Source organism: Erinaceus europaeus, chromosome 11 (genome assembly GCF_950295315.1).
Source record: "Erinaceus europaeus chromosome 11, mEriEur2.1, whole genome shotgun sequence".
Lineage (NCBI taxonomy): Eukaryota > Metazoa > Chordata > Mammalia > Eulipotyphla > Erinaceidae > Erinaceus > Erinaceus europaeus.
Window position 1 is genome coordinate 82,819,412 of NC_080172.1, and position 14,898 is coordinate 82,834,309.

At 39.4% G+C, this 14,898-nt stretch overlaps 1 protein-coding gene across 4 annotated transcripts in view; it reads right to left on the reverse strand.

Moving 5' to 3' along the window:
- Nucleotides 1–947: 947 nt before the first annotated feature.
- Nucleotides 948–14,898, reverse strand: part of DBT (dihydrolipoamide branched chain transacylase E2) — a 64,991-nt gene continuing 51,040 nt past the window's right edge. For all 4 annotated transcript variants that reach the window (XM_007528588.3, XM_060202150.1, XM_060202149.1 and 1 more), the window contains 6 exons: nucleotides 14,481–14,697; nucleotides 13,406–13,572; nucleotides 12,768–12,845; nucleotides 8,846–9,037; nucleotides 8,636–8,707; nucleotides 948–2,446 (listed from right to left, as the gene is read on the reverse strand). In XM_007528588.3, the coding sequence (XP_007528650.2) occupies nucleotides 2,279–2,446; nucleotides 8,636–8,707; nucleotides 8,846–9,037; nucleotides 12,768–12,845; nucleotides 13,406–13,572; nucleotides 14,481–14,697 (894 nt within the window). In that variant the 3' untranslated portion in view covers nucleotides 948–2,278. The remainder of the gene's footprint in view (nucleotides 2,447–8,635; nucleotides 8,708–8,845; nucleotides 9,038–12,767; nucleotides 12,846–13,405; nucleotides 13,573–14,480; nucleotides 14,698–14,898) is intronic.

Here is a 14,898-nt window from a genome sequence, read left to right on the forward strand (position 1 = left end):
CTTATCCTCCCTGACAGAATCAGAAACCTCAATTAAATGCTAACTAACACACACAGTTTTTTAAAAATATTTATTTATTCATTTTTGTTGCTTTTTTATTGTTGTAGTCATTGTTGGATAAGACAGAGAGAAATGGAGAGAAGAAGGGAAGACAGAGAGGGGGAGGGAAAGACAGACACCTGCAGACCTGCTTCACTGCCTGTGAAGTGACTCCCCTGCAGGTGGGGAGCCAGGGTCTTGTACAGGGATCCTTACACTGGTCCTTGTGCTTTGCGCTTAACCCACTGCACTACCACCCGACTCCCCTACACACACACTTTTTTTGGAGGCATCAGAGATGAGTTCATGTAGAATTTGACCACTTCTGGGCAACATTTTCTTCCTTCCTTCCTTCCTTCCTTCCTTCCTTCCTTCCTTCCTTCCTTCCTTCCTTCCTTTCTTCCTCTTTCTCTCTCTTTTATTATAATTTTAGAAAGAGGGTGAGACAGGTAGAGGAAGAGACACTACAACACCAACTCACCCTCCTCTATCCCACCCAGTTCTGTGACACTCTTATGTAGTGCTATGACTTGAACCCAGGCCACACACACAGGAAGGCATGCTCCCTACCCAGTAAGCTATCTTCTCACCACTACTATTTTAAAGATAATCTGAAGCCCCCAGGGAGAAAAGCTTCATGAGCAGTGAAGCAGGGCTGCAGGTGTCTCTTTCTTTATTCCTCCCTGATTCCTCTTCCCTCTCAATTTCTCTATGTCCCTACTCAATAAACAAATAAGTATATATTTTAAATGATAATTTAATATCTGTCTCCTCCACTATCTACAAACTTAATAAAGGCAAGTAGCACAAGGCAGGGATTGTGTGCCCTGCGTTTTACATGATGGTTGATATACAGCATCTATTTAATACTTGATGTATAATAAAAACACACAACAGAACACTATGCAGCCATTTAAATGCATGATAATATGGAATTGTTTATTGACATGTAAAGTTAATCATAAAATGTTAAATTAAAACCCCAGATTATAAAACAGAAGACAATATGATCTCATTTTTGTAGAAAGAATAGCTATGTATACAGAATGTTGATGAAAATGTTAATATATTAGGATTGTATGTGGTTTTATTTTCTCTGTAACTTCCTATATAACATGACTCTAAAAATAACCTTCACTCAAAACAATATTTTCTAATTTAAATATTATATGCTCTTAAAAAACAATCAGGTGAATATTGAAACAAACTTTTTCTGTCACAAAATTTCACTTGAACATAGAGTTTTCAATGAGACAATCAGAAATGGCCTGAATTTCCTAATGCAAATAAAAATAAGTGCCATTGTCTATATATCTGGATGCTATTTTGATTAAAGTTAAAATGAACATGATGATACCTGTACTTCCATATAAAATTTACTACTTTATTTTAATGTCCACAAAACCCCAGGAGATTCTTATTCACCTTACCTACCATGTTATAGACAGTGGGATAGACCTTATTTTCTCACTCTGTCATCCTATTTTCAGCTGAAGACCAAGTTTAAAACACTTAAAAGGCAGCAGGACTTCTGAGTGTAAGACAACGTGAGCAGCTGCTTCAATTGAAGTGCCATCTGTATGTGCAATAAATTGTAAAAGTAAAGTTCCTTCCCAACAAAATATTACCAGAATTCTTAGTGGCTACAAAACTAAAGATCCACTCATAATTCCTTGCTTTTAAAAGATACTAATGTATACAAGTAAGACATTTACAATTTATACTCTCTACAGGAACCCATAACTCCTGGATACCTTCCAAGGTAAGTTTAATTGCACTTAATCAACAATTAGAATTACTGAGGGGAAATGGAAGTATTTCTGCACATTAAATTCCTTTTCCCAACTAATTGTATCTGAAATTTCATTAAGAGTCAGTTTAAGATAAAGAAATAGAGCAAATACTGTGTACAGTATATGGCTACCTGTCTTTCAGAATATTATTTTGTTGTTCTTGCCAGTTTCAATCCATTGACACAATGACCACAGCACCATATGAAGAAGTCGTATTTATATAAATGACCTATAAAATGTGACAGCCACAGAAGAACTATTACATTATTACTTATTTTCAGTAAAAAGTTTAAAAGAATAGTGATAAAGAATGTGCCATAGAATCTTAATCATACAATGTAAATCATTTATAATACAAGTTGTAATGAACATGTGTGCTTATACAGCCAGGCTCTACATACATATTCTTTGGAAGCTCAAAAAGTTCAAGAATGTCTTAGACATCTTCATTTCATGTCAAGTAGCATAACAGCTGGGTTTTCTAAGTAGGATTTCCACAAATTTGAGAAGCGGGACATGGTAGCACCATCAATGATTCTATGATCTGCTGACCAGCTTACATTCATTATCTGTGCTTTATATACTTCTCCTTTCTGGTTAAACCTGGGGAGGGCCTAGAAATAAGAACAGAGAGTCAACTTACACTTGCTCAAAGCACAAACTCAAAATAGCAAATTCCATTCCTTGAAGATGAGCATTATAATGACTCCTGAGCTTCTAGTTTTCCCATGTTTGTGAGTACGTACTTCATGCTTCCAGTGTTTCTGCAAGATATTTCCTAACCACTGTGCAATTTTCACATGTCTTAGACTTCACCTACTTAAAAAAATGTTTAGTGAGCAGCTATTAAGAACTAGACCTCTAGCCTTTAAAGATCATGAAGTGAATAAAACAAATTACAACATTTACCCTTTTAGAGCTGACATTTTTGTTAAAAAGAAGCAACAAAGATAAATAAGGAAAACTTATATAGCACGCTACATGGTGAAAAGAGCAGAGGGCAAAAGTAAAGGAATTTGAAGAGAATAGAAAATGCAAGCAGGAGGTCTGGGAGGTGGCTTAGTATATTAAGCATTGAACCCTCAAGCATGAAGTCTCAAGGTCAGTCCTTGGCATTATATATAGCAGAGTGATGCCCTGGTTCTCCTTCTCTCACAAACCTCTCTTTCTTTCTTTCTTTCTTTCTTTCTTTCTTTCTTTCTTTCTTTCTTTCTTTATTCCTTCCTTTCTCGCTCTCTTCTCTTTTTAAAATTTTTTAATTAATTAACTAATTAATTAATTTCCTTTTGTTGGCCTTGTTGTTTTATTATTGTAGTTATTATTGATGTTGTTGTTGTTGGATAGGACAGAGAGAAATGGAGAGAGGAGGGGAAGACGGGGGTGGGGGGAGAAAGATAGACACCTGCAGACCTGCTTCACCGTCTGTGAAGTGACTCCCCTGTAGGTGGGGAGCCAGGGGCTCGAACCGGGATCCTTACACTCGTCCTTGTGCTTTGCGCCACGTGCATTTAACCCACTGCGCTAACGCCCGACTCTCTTCTCTTCTCTCTTCAATTCTCCTCTTTTCTCTATTTTTCTTTAAAGAAAATATAGGAGGAGAGAAATAGCATAAAGTTATGCAAATAGGCTCTCAGGCCTGAGGCTCCAAGGCCCCAGGTTCAATCCTTCACACCACCATAAGCCAGAGCTGAGCAGGGTTCTGGTAAAAATAAACAAGAAGAAAAAAGAGAGAAAGGAAGGAGGGAGGGAAGGAGGGAAGGGAGGAAGGGAAGAGGGAGGGAGCTAAGGAAAGAAGGAAGGAAGGAAGGAAGGAAGGAGGGAGGGAAGGAGGGAAGGGAGGAAGTGAAGAGGGAGGGAGCTAAGGAAAGAAGGAAGGAAGGAAGGAAGGAAGGAAGAAAGAAAAGGAAAGAAAGAAAGAAAGAAAGAAAAGGGAATGAAAGCAGGAAAAGAGGTATGTTATCTGTGAGGCTCAGGCAAAAATTAGTAGAGTCACAGGCCCCTTGGAACACACCTAAAGTAGACCTACTAGCTTTTTCAAAATGGAGACCCTAAATCTCATTTGCTATATTCTTACCTTTAAGTTCCTGATTATTAAACAATTTGTTCTGCTTTACATCTTAATGCTTTTCAGCCACCAAGTTGCAGATGCTACCCTGATGCCAACCTGACTTCCCTGGGAAGACAACATCACCAACGTACCCTGGAACTCCACCTCCCCAGAGCCCTGCTCCACCAGGGAAAGACAGAAACAGGCTGGGAATATGGATCAACCTGCCAATGCCCATGTCCAGCAGAGAAGCAATTAAAAAACCAGACCTTCCACCTTCCGCACCCCATAATGATTCTGGGTCCATGCTCCCAGAGGGATGAAAAATAGGAAAGCTTCCAATAGAGGGGATGGGATGGGACATGGAGCTCTGGGGGTGGGAACTGTACCCCTCTTGTCCTATGGTGTTGTCAATCATAATTAAATCAATAAAAAAAATTAAAAAGAAATGGTATTTCTTTCTTTCCTTTCTCTTATTATTATTTTTTTGTCCCACCAGGGTTATTGCTGGGGCTTAGTGCCCACACTGCTTCCAGTAGCCACTCTTTCTTTCCTCCCTTCTTTCTTTCTTTCTTCTTTCTTTCTTTCTTTCTTCACTTTACTTGATAGGACACAGAGGTTGAAGGGGAGGAAGGGGAAAGGGAGGAAGGAAGAGAGAGGGGGAAAGGGAGGACCGCAGAGAGAGAGAGAGAGAGAGAGAGAGGGAGAGAGTTAGTGGGTGAGTCATATGTAAGACCATGAGGTTGCATCAGATGAGGAAAGGTCAGCTCAAGTTCAGAGCTTGGGAAATGAGGAGAGAGGTAAAGAGGTACAGGTACTGGAGATACAGAGTGAATAGGCAGAAGGTAGAAGGAAAACCAAAACAGAAACAAGAAATTTTATAAGTCAAAGTGAAGAATGTTTTCCAAAGTGGTAGGGTTGGTCAGTCATCTCAAGTGTAAGTAATAAGGAAGATAAAGATTGAAAATTGAGATTTTTTAATGACTCAGATTATGTCACATCAAAAAAGCAAAATTACCGTGAAAATGGAAAACAGCAAAGGAGAGATTTCATAATGGGAGAAAGCAGTACTATTTGCTCCTCCTTACTGAAGATTAGTTATATAAAGTCACTATAAAGATTTACACTTTTGGGCCGGGTGGTAGTGCAGTGGTTTAAGCACACATGGAGGGAAACACAAGAACAGCAGAAGGATCCTGGTTCAAGGCCCAGTCTCCCCACCTGCAGGAGGTCCCTTCACAAGTGTTGAAACAAGTCTGCAGGTGTCTATCTTCCACCCCACCCCTCACCTCCCTCTTCCCATCCTCTCTTGATTTTTCTCTGTCCTATCCAATAACAATGACAGCAACAATAACAACATCGATAAACGACAAGGGCAACAAAAGGGAAAAAATAGCCTCCAGGAGCAGTGGATTTGAGCCCTAGCAATAACCCTGGAGGCAAAAAAAGAAAGAAAAGAAAAGAAAACGATTTACACTTTCAAAACTATGTTTCATAGCCTGAAAAAGACAAGTGTAAAATGATGCCAAACTGGGAGGTGGGTGGTAGCGCAGCGGGTTAAGCGCACGTGGTGCGAAGCACAAAGACTGGTGTAAGGATCCCGGTTCGAGCCCCCAGCTCCCCACCTGCAGGGGGTTGCCTTCACAGGCGGTGAAGCAGGTCTGCAGGTGTCTGTCTTTCTCTCCCCCTCTCTGCCTTCCCCTTCTCTCTCCATTTCTCTCTGTCCTAGCCAACAAGGACGACATCAATAACTACAACAATAAAAAAAAACAAGGGCAACAAAAGGTAATTAATAAATAAATATTAAAAAAAAAGAAAATCTCTAAACTAAGAAAAGCATAATGTGATTTTTAATAGTCTACTTAAAAACTGTGCACCATGTGGTCTTGGAGTTGGTGCAGTAGATAAAGCATTGGATTCTCAAGCATGAGGTCCCAAGTTCAAATCCTGGCAGCACATGTACCAGAGTGATATCTGGTTCTTTCTCTCTCCTCCTATCTTTCTCATTAATAAATAAATTCTTTTAATAAAAAAAAACTGTGCACCAAAATTATCCCGAAGAACAGCCAATCACATTTCTTTTCATGATACACACATTAAAATGGCAAACAATTTTTTGTTGGGAGAATATGTTATCTTCTTTGAGAAATTCTTGTTTGGAAAGAATGATGTGATGCTAAGTGTTTTGTTTTTGGCTCCCTACTATCTCCATGTGTCAGAAATGAGAGTAAATATTAGGAAGAGAATAGTTAAGTATCAGTTGAAGTATGACCCAGTAGGCAGGAAGTCATAGGCTGAAAAAGTATCCGTGCAGGTTTTGAATGTCAACTTGAAAGTAAAAAAAAAAAAAAGTGTGTGGATGCATTAAAAACATCAAGGAGCTTTTTTGAAACCTAAAATCACAGTCAAGGTTAATTTAGTAACAATATAATTTAATAATCTTGATATTGAAATGGTATGCTGGGCCTTATTGTTTTAATTCTGATGGTTCTAATCACTAAGTTAATAAGGATACCCACTGCGGCGCCCCAACACGATTGCCAGGGAGCATAACAGGGTCATCTCCTCTGGACCTACATTCAGACTTCAAGGAAGCTGGGCAAGAAGACGAAAATGGGTCGACACATTCTCTCCCCGTTATTGCTACAAATAATTATACTGTCACAATTGATTAATAGTGCTTTAGCAGTGCCTGATGGGAATGGAGAGTCAGAAGCACCCCCTCTCTCTTACACAGGGGCATATTTGAAAGTTACATTATGAAAGTGGGGAAGGTGGGTCAACATAGACAGACAAAAAAAAGTCATGTTATTACCTGCCCCTCAAAGAAAAAATACAGAGATTGAGGCCTCCCAGGTACAAGTTGATGTATTAAAACAAAAAAAGATTAATAGTTAAACTGTACCAGACCTAGATGAGCAGTGGTCCACGACTAGACAAAGATCTGTATGCCCCCCATAGAAGATTAATGATAAAAATAGCCCTCCACAAAAGTCAAAAACAATTCTGGGTATGACCTCCCCTGAGAACAGGGTGATACTAAGTATTGTACCATTCTTTACAGTTATAGGGGAGTAACATGTAGCCTGCCAAAGCCACAAGACTATGATGCTTATTGCTACTTCTTTATAAGCTAGTTGCTTAGGCAACCTAAATGTAACCTGAAAAAAGTATAAAAGCTAATGCAGTCTCACTATTAAAATGAGTCCAGATTCACCCTCCAATAGAGAGTGGTGTCTACCTGTTCTCCCTCGCGCCGACTCCTGACCCACTGGGAAGGTTGCCTTCAAGACCCCTGACCCTCCTGCTGCTCATCCATTGTGGTGGTCTGCGACAACCCACCTCCCCAAAATTCTGATTTATTTGGGATGGGGTGAATTTGGGCTTTTTTTTTTTTTCCAAGCAATCCATATAACTGTACTACTAGCAAAGGCTAACAATCATTACAACCCTTGTTCTAAGTCAGTATTTCCTAAAGTGTTGCCAAAAAAAAAAAAAAAAAAAAAAATCACCTGTGTTGGAACTATATGGGTTCTTATTTAAAATATAGGTCCTGAGGGTTTTGTTCCAGAGGCCACAAAATCTACACTTTATAGAGCTACCTCTGCATACCTGGGGCCTCAGAGGCCCACCATCACCATATGACAAACTTGAGCAGTGCTCTGGTCTCTATCTCATAAAAATAATTTAATACATAACTAACTCTTTGGGAAAAAAATCTACTTTTTTTTTTTTTTGAGAGAGAGACTGACTAAGACATTGCTCTATCACATACAGTGCCAGAAATTGAATTTGGGGTCCCCCAACCTCCCCCTGCAAGAAATGCACTCTATTTTCTGGGCAACCTCCCTAGACCAAGCCAAAAAATCATTTTAAACTACCATGTCTAATGATTAAAAAGTAAACTTTGAGTGGCCAGGTGGTGGCAAACCTGGTTGAGCACATATGTTACAATGTGCAGGGATCCAGGTTCAGGCCCCTGGCCCCCACCTGCAGGAGGAAAGCTTCTCAAGTGGTAAAGCAGTGCTGCAGATGTCTCTCTGCCTCTATTCCTCTCTTCCTCTCTATCTCCCCCTTCCTCTCAATTTCTGGCTGTCTCTATCAAATAAAAATATATATAATTAAAAAAATAATAGTTTGAGAAAAAATGCTCAAAACATGTCTGACCTTAATATAAGTAATAACTTGAATTGGTTTACAACTGATATACATATATATATTTTCTTTTCTTCTTGACCTCCAGGGTTATTGCTGGGGCTTGGTCCCTGCACTATGAGTCCACTGCTCCTGGAGGCCATTTTCCTCATTTTTTTTGCCCTGTTACCCTTGTTGTTGTTATTATTATTATTGTCATTGCTATTGTTGTTGGTGTTGGATAGGACAGAGAGAAATCTAGGGAGGAGGGGAGACAGAAATGGGGAAAGATAGATACCTGCAGACCCGCTTCACTGCCCGTGAAGCAATCCCTCTTGATAGAAACAGACTGACTTCTATCACATTTATTGTTACTAATCATGGAGATTCACAGTTGTGTCTGGCATAATTCACCACAACAGTTTACCTATACACAAACCACTGAGATCACCTGCACTTATCATATATACAGGCAACCTGGGACTGCAGGTCTAACTCACTCCTGGAAATACTTGGCTTACCAAACCAAATGTCACACACAGACCTACAGAGCAAGGGAGAACCTCAGAAATGGCTATTCTTTGTTTACTATCTTCTTCTTTCAATTATAGAATAAACATACCTGAATTGATCCCAGAGCCCCAATTGCTACTTCAGGTGGCAAGATCACTGGCTTGGCATAGGTACCACCAATCTAGACAAATTAAAAAAAAAAATTTAGCTTTTGAGGAAAAAAATGGCAAATGAAAAATTACTTTTTAAATTGACATGTGATTAGTAACTTGAGGCTATGGTCTATAAATGTGAACATGACTGTTTGACTATTACTCACGGATCCAATATTGGAAAGAGTAAATGTTCCTCCTGTAAGATCAGTGGTACCAAGCTGGCCAACAGACCCCAACTTCTGCAGGCGGTTCAGTTCAGAAGCGATCTCAAATACAGAGCAGATCTGAACATTTTTCACATTAGGGACAATCAATCCCTGCTCAGTATCCATTGCTATGCCAATGTTATGAGAAGCCTAAATGAAAGAAAGAGAAAGAGTTAGAAAGGACAAGAGAAATTAAAACATAAGTTTTTTTTTCATAAACAAGGAATAACCAATATTCACTGCCTTAGAGAAAACTATCAGAATAAGTTTCAGCAAATTTCAGGGCCAGAGCACAGTATCTATGTGTCCACGTTGGCAAAATAGCTCACCTGGATAGCTTTGTCATGGGCTTGATCCAGGTTTGAGCCTCGTTCTCATGACACAGGAAGAAGCTTTGGTGTTGTAGTGTCTTATCCTCTCCTTATTTCTCTCTCTGTCTGTTGTATTTTCTCTCTCTCTGTCTGACAAATTCAGCCTAGAGCAGTGAAGCCCTGATGATGGCAAAAGCAAAACAAAACAAGGATCTGGGGCCAGGAGGTGGCGCACCTGGTTAAGCGCACACATTACAGTGCACAAGGTCCCAGGTTCAAGTCCCTGGTCCCTGCCTGTAGGGGGAAAGCTTCACAAGTGGTGAAGTAAGGCTACAGATGTCTCTCTGTCTTCCACTCCTCTCAATCTCTCAATTTCTCTGTCTCTATCCAAAAAACAAAAAAAACAAGGATCTGTATGCCGGAGCCACCAAAGATCACAGGTTCCCATCCCCAGCACCACCATAAAACAATGCTAAGCAGTACTCTGCTCTCTCCCATAAAAATAAATATTAAAAAAAAAATAAAGAGATTTCTTGAAGGATCAGGAAATAGATCAGATAGAAAAGTGCTGCACATTTTGCCATTACCAAGGATCTGGGTTCAAACCTCTAGCCACTATATGGGAACACCAGGCAAAGAGGAAGCATCTTGGACAATGGAGCCTGTGGTTTCTCTGCTTTGCTCTCTCTCTCTTGCCCTCCCATCTTCCTTTCCTCTTTATTTCCCATCCTCAATGTAAAAATTGAGGCAGCCAGAAACTGAGAGGGTAGGGGGAGACGGAAAGGGAGAGAGACAAAGAGACACCTTCAGCACTGCTTCACCCCTCACAAAGCTTTCCCCCTGCAGGTGGGGACCGGGGACTTGAACCTGGGTCCTTTCACGCTGTAACGTGCACTCAACCAGGTGTGTCACCACCTGGCCCCCTGGCATAGACTTTCTTTAAAAAAAAAAAAAAACAATATTTGCTGACACTTGGAAAATTTGTTTTATGGAAAGAACACAGTAGCATGCAAAGATACATATAGATACTGTTCTTATTTTTGTTAAGTCTGAGATAAGTCTGAGAAACTATACGCATTTAGAGCTAGGACGGTGGCTCCGTAATAGAAGTACCATATGAGAATAGCAAGGACAAAACTATTGCAACTACATGAATAGTGGAGTGGTATTTTGGTTTCATTCTATATTAAAAAACCACTAATACTGGGGCCAGGTAGTGGTGCATCTGGTTGAGCATGTATGTGATAAAGCGCATACACATATGCAGCCCAGGGTTCAGAGCATTGAAAAGGACAATAGCTAGATAAACGGTAACAAAGCCACATTTATTGACAGGCAATTGTGTCCATGATAAATAAAATTAAAAAGGAAAAGTAACTAGGGGACCAGGCAACAGCTCACCTGCAGAGCACATACTTTGCCAAGTGTGAGAACCCAGGCTCAAGCCCCTAGCCACCACCCAGGAATAACTAACTACACAGGGTAAAAGCTTCAGAAGCAGTGTTGTGGTATCTCTTTTTTTTTTTTCTTTTTTAAAAAATATTTATTTATTTATTTATTTCCTTTTGTTGCCCTTGTTGTTTTATTGTTGTAGTCATTATTGTTGTTGTTATTGATGTCATTATTGGATAGGATAGAAAGAAATGGAGAGAGGAGGGAGTCGGGCGGTGGCGCAGTGGGTGCGCACGTGGCGCAAAGCACAGGGACCGGTGTAAGGATCCTGGTTCAAGCCCCCGGCTCCCCACCTGCAGGGGAGTCGCTTCACAGGCAGTGAAGCAGGTCTGCAGGTGTCTTTCTCTCCCCTCTCTCTCTGTCTTCCCCTCCTCTCTCCATTTCTCTCTGTCCTATCCAACAACAAAGCAACATCAACAATGGCAATAATAACCGCAACGAGGCTGCAACAACTAGGGCAACAAAAAGGGGGAAAAATGGCCTCCAGGAGCGGTGGATTCATGGTGCAGGCACCGAGCCCAGCAATAACCCTGGAGGAAAAAAAAAAAAAAAGAAATGGAGAGAGGAGGGGAAGACAGAGAGGGGAAGAGAAAGACAGACACTTGCAGACCTGCTTCACTGCCTGTGAAGCGACTCCCCTGCAGGTGGGGACCCGGGGGCTTGAACTGGGATCCTTAAGCTGGTCCTTGCACTTTGCGCCACCTGTGTTTAACCTGCTGCGCTACCGCCCGACTCCTAGCTCATTTTTTTTCTTTAAAAAAAAAATATATATATATATATGTATATATATATGTATATATACACATACATATATATTCTTTTTTAATGAAAGAGAGAAAGAAATACACAGAAAGAGAGACCACAGATTTCTCAGCTATAGCTTATAGTGATATGGGGATTGAACCTGAGACTTTGGAGCCTCAAGCATGAAAGTCTTTTTGTAGAACTATGATGCTGTCTCTCAGAACCTAAACTCATTCTTGTATTATCTATTATATATTTATAAGAAAGGTAAGTAAAGACTGGCATCTCCTAATCTCCCAAAGAGCTCTTAGTCTTAATTATCTTAACTGAATAACACTGGTTTATAACATTACATAGGTTTTCAAATATATAGCCTTATAACTCAGTTCCTAGTGTTCTAAAAATTTAATTATTCACTTATTTAATAAGAGAGAGAGAGAGACAAGGAGGAGGAGGAGGAGGAGAAGAAGAAAGAGGAAGACCAGAGCTTTGGTGCCAGGGTTCAAACTCAGGGCGTCATGCATATAAATCATGCATGCTACCCACTGAGTCACCTCCCTGGTCATAAGATCTGAATCTTAATATACTTTTACTCCAAAGAAATGTCAAATTCTCATTAATTTTCTCATTTAAATTATTCTTGTTTAAAAAATGCATGACTTTGGAGACAGGATGTAGCTGAGTGGTAAAACACATGCCCACATGTATAAAGGTCCTAGGTTTGATTCCTGCCATGCTCTTCCTCAGAAGAAAAATTGTAGAGACTTAATGTAGAGATGAAGAGAATTTCTTTTTTTTATTTAATTTTTTAATATTTATTTATTTTCCCTTTTGTTGTCCTTGTTTTTTATTGTTGTTGTAGTTCTTATTATTATTGATGTCTGTTGTTGGATAGGACAGAGAGAAATGGAGAGAGGAGGGGAAGACAGAGAGGGGAGAGAAAGATAGACACCTGCAGACCTGCTTCACTGCTTGTGAAGTGACTCCCCTGCAGGTGGGGAGTCGGGGGCTCGAACTGGGATCCTTATGCTGGTCCTTGCACTTTGTGCCACCTGTGCTTAACCCGCTGCGCTACCACCCAACTCACAAATTTCTTTTTAAGGTAGGATGGGCAACAGAATACATTGCCTCATGGCATTATATTTCTACTCATGTAAACCAAAAATAAAAAGGACTTAATTAAAAATAACTGTCTGCATATCTGAAGAATATTAATTAGTGAAATAAACAATAACAAACTATATATCAGTATAATGTTTTATCCAGTGTTCTCATCTGAAGAGGTATTTGAGATACAATAGAAGGCTCCCTGACAACCATATTTGTTTTAGCTCCTATTTGTAAAACAAACATTTGCACAATACATAGCCAACCTTATATGTTATGTTCTGGCAGTTTTCATCCACAGAAGCATTAAGAATAGGAAACTGCAGTAGTCCCAAGGAAGCAGCCTGTTTAACAGAAAGAGAATGCAACTTTAGCATGTCTAACTCAGAAAGCATATATAATTTGAATCTATTAAAAACTGCAAAGAAAGGAGGGAGGCAATACTTAGTCTATGCTGAGTTTTCTGTCCAGTTTCCATGTGCCTGGGCACTCCTGATGTGACCTTCAAGCAAGGTGGAACTATACTGCCCAAATCATTTAAGAATGAAAGAAAGAGAGGGCTGGGTGGTTGTGCACCTAACTGATTGCACATGTCATCAAGTGTAAGTACCCAGGTTTGATTCCCCACTCCCCACCTGCAGGAAGGAGTCGTCACTAAAGTGATCCTTTCAGAACTCATGTTTTACCTAAATGGCAAGATAATCCTCAATGAGATGAAAGAGATAAGGAGATTACATTTTACAAAGAAATTCCAATTTTATAATTCCCAACAAAATAGTGTACCTGTACAATTTTCTGACTTTGTGATACAGCAAAAAGTAATATTTTTATTCAAACCTAGCATTATCCATTGCATGTTTGCAGTGTTCTACACAAGCCTTGTTAGAAATGAAAGGAACTTCACCTTTAAGAAGAAAGGCATAAAGGATAATTTGACTCCACGAGCTAAAGCGATGGGTTTTAATTCTTCTCGTAGCTTAACCAGTTCAGTAATGTCAACTTCATCACAGTACCCAAAATGAGGTATCTTCAGGGCTGCAGACATGGTTTTGACCATTGCTTTGTGAAAGCCTGAAAAAGAAAACATAGATCCATATTTTTAAAAGACTAGAGTCTATATGGATCTATATTTTTAGTACAACCAAAAACTTCTCTACTATTGTTTTTTCCCCCTCAAATTATTCAATTTAGAGTTACCATCTTCAGCACATAATTTGAAAATCACTAGTACCAGTGATAAAGAATTGAGTAGCATATGCTTAGCAAAATAAGTAAAGAAATGAAAAGAGCCATCCCTCCCATTTGGTGCCTCTTCCTGCTTGCCCTTCACCAGGTTGTCTTCACCTTCTCTCCCATCTTTCCCCCAGATCCAATGAAGCCATTTCCCCGGGACCTGCACCACCTATATCAGTCTGTACACTGGTAAACTAAGTTAAAGACTCATGGCTCTCTGCCACATGACTAGCTGGCCTTTGCCCCTTTGCTTATTTTACTGCCATGGTTTTACTTACCTAAATAAACCCACAATGTAATAAACTTCAGAAAAGGAAAAAAAAGTGAAGGAATCATATGTGGAATCAGTTCTCTAGAGAACTGATACACGTGAACTTGGAAAAAAAGAAAGAAAGAAAGAAAGAAAACCGTTTCAATGACTTTGTGAGAATCATGGTGGCTATCTTTAGGATAGGTGGGAGGGTGGGGACACAGAAGTTTGGTGGTGGGTGCAGTCTGGAACTATGTCCTATAATCTTACAATCTCCTAATTATTAACCACACATAAAAAATTTAAAAAAATAAAAAAGAAAATTAACAGCACAAATTAAAATTTTCCTTAAAAACTGATTATTACCCTAAAAAAAAAAAAATCACAAGCTAAATTTATAGACTTTCTCTTCAGCAAAAATGTTGTATACGTGGGCCTTCTGAGCAGTTTCCCCCAAAGAAAATTATACTATTATCTTACATTACTGTACATTTACCTTTTATAGGTTCTGTTCTGTCTTTGCCTGTAAATACTGTAGGTTTTGAAACTGGCATGGGAATGGTCTTGTCTTTTGGTGGAGGTGGAGGTGGCATAATCTCAGCTTTTGGTGAAGGAGGTAATATCGCTCCTGTCTGCTTTTCCAAATAGTTGAGAATATCTTCTTTCAGTATTCTTCCATCTTTCCCTGAGCCAACAACTTCACTTAGTTTAATCTAAAAAAAAAAAAAAAAGACATATTTTTAATACTAAAAATAAGTAAGTCCATCACTAGGGTCTCTAAATGGACCTTCATAACTTAGAAGTAAAACAGTAGTTTCTTAATAAATGAATGTAAGAAAATAAGATTTTCACTACTTAGAAAGGTCTTTACTGCCCCTCTCCACTTTTTTTTGTGATTAATAGGGGTTGCAAGG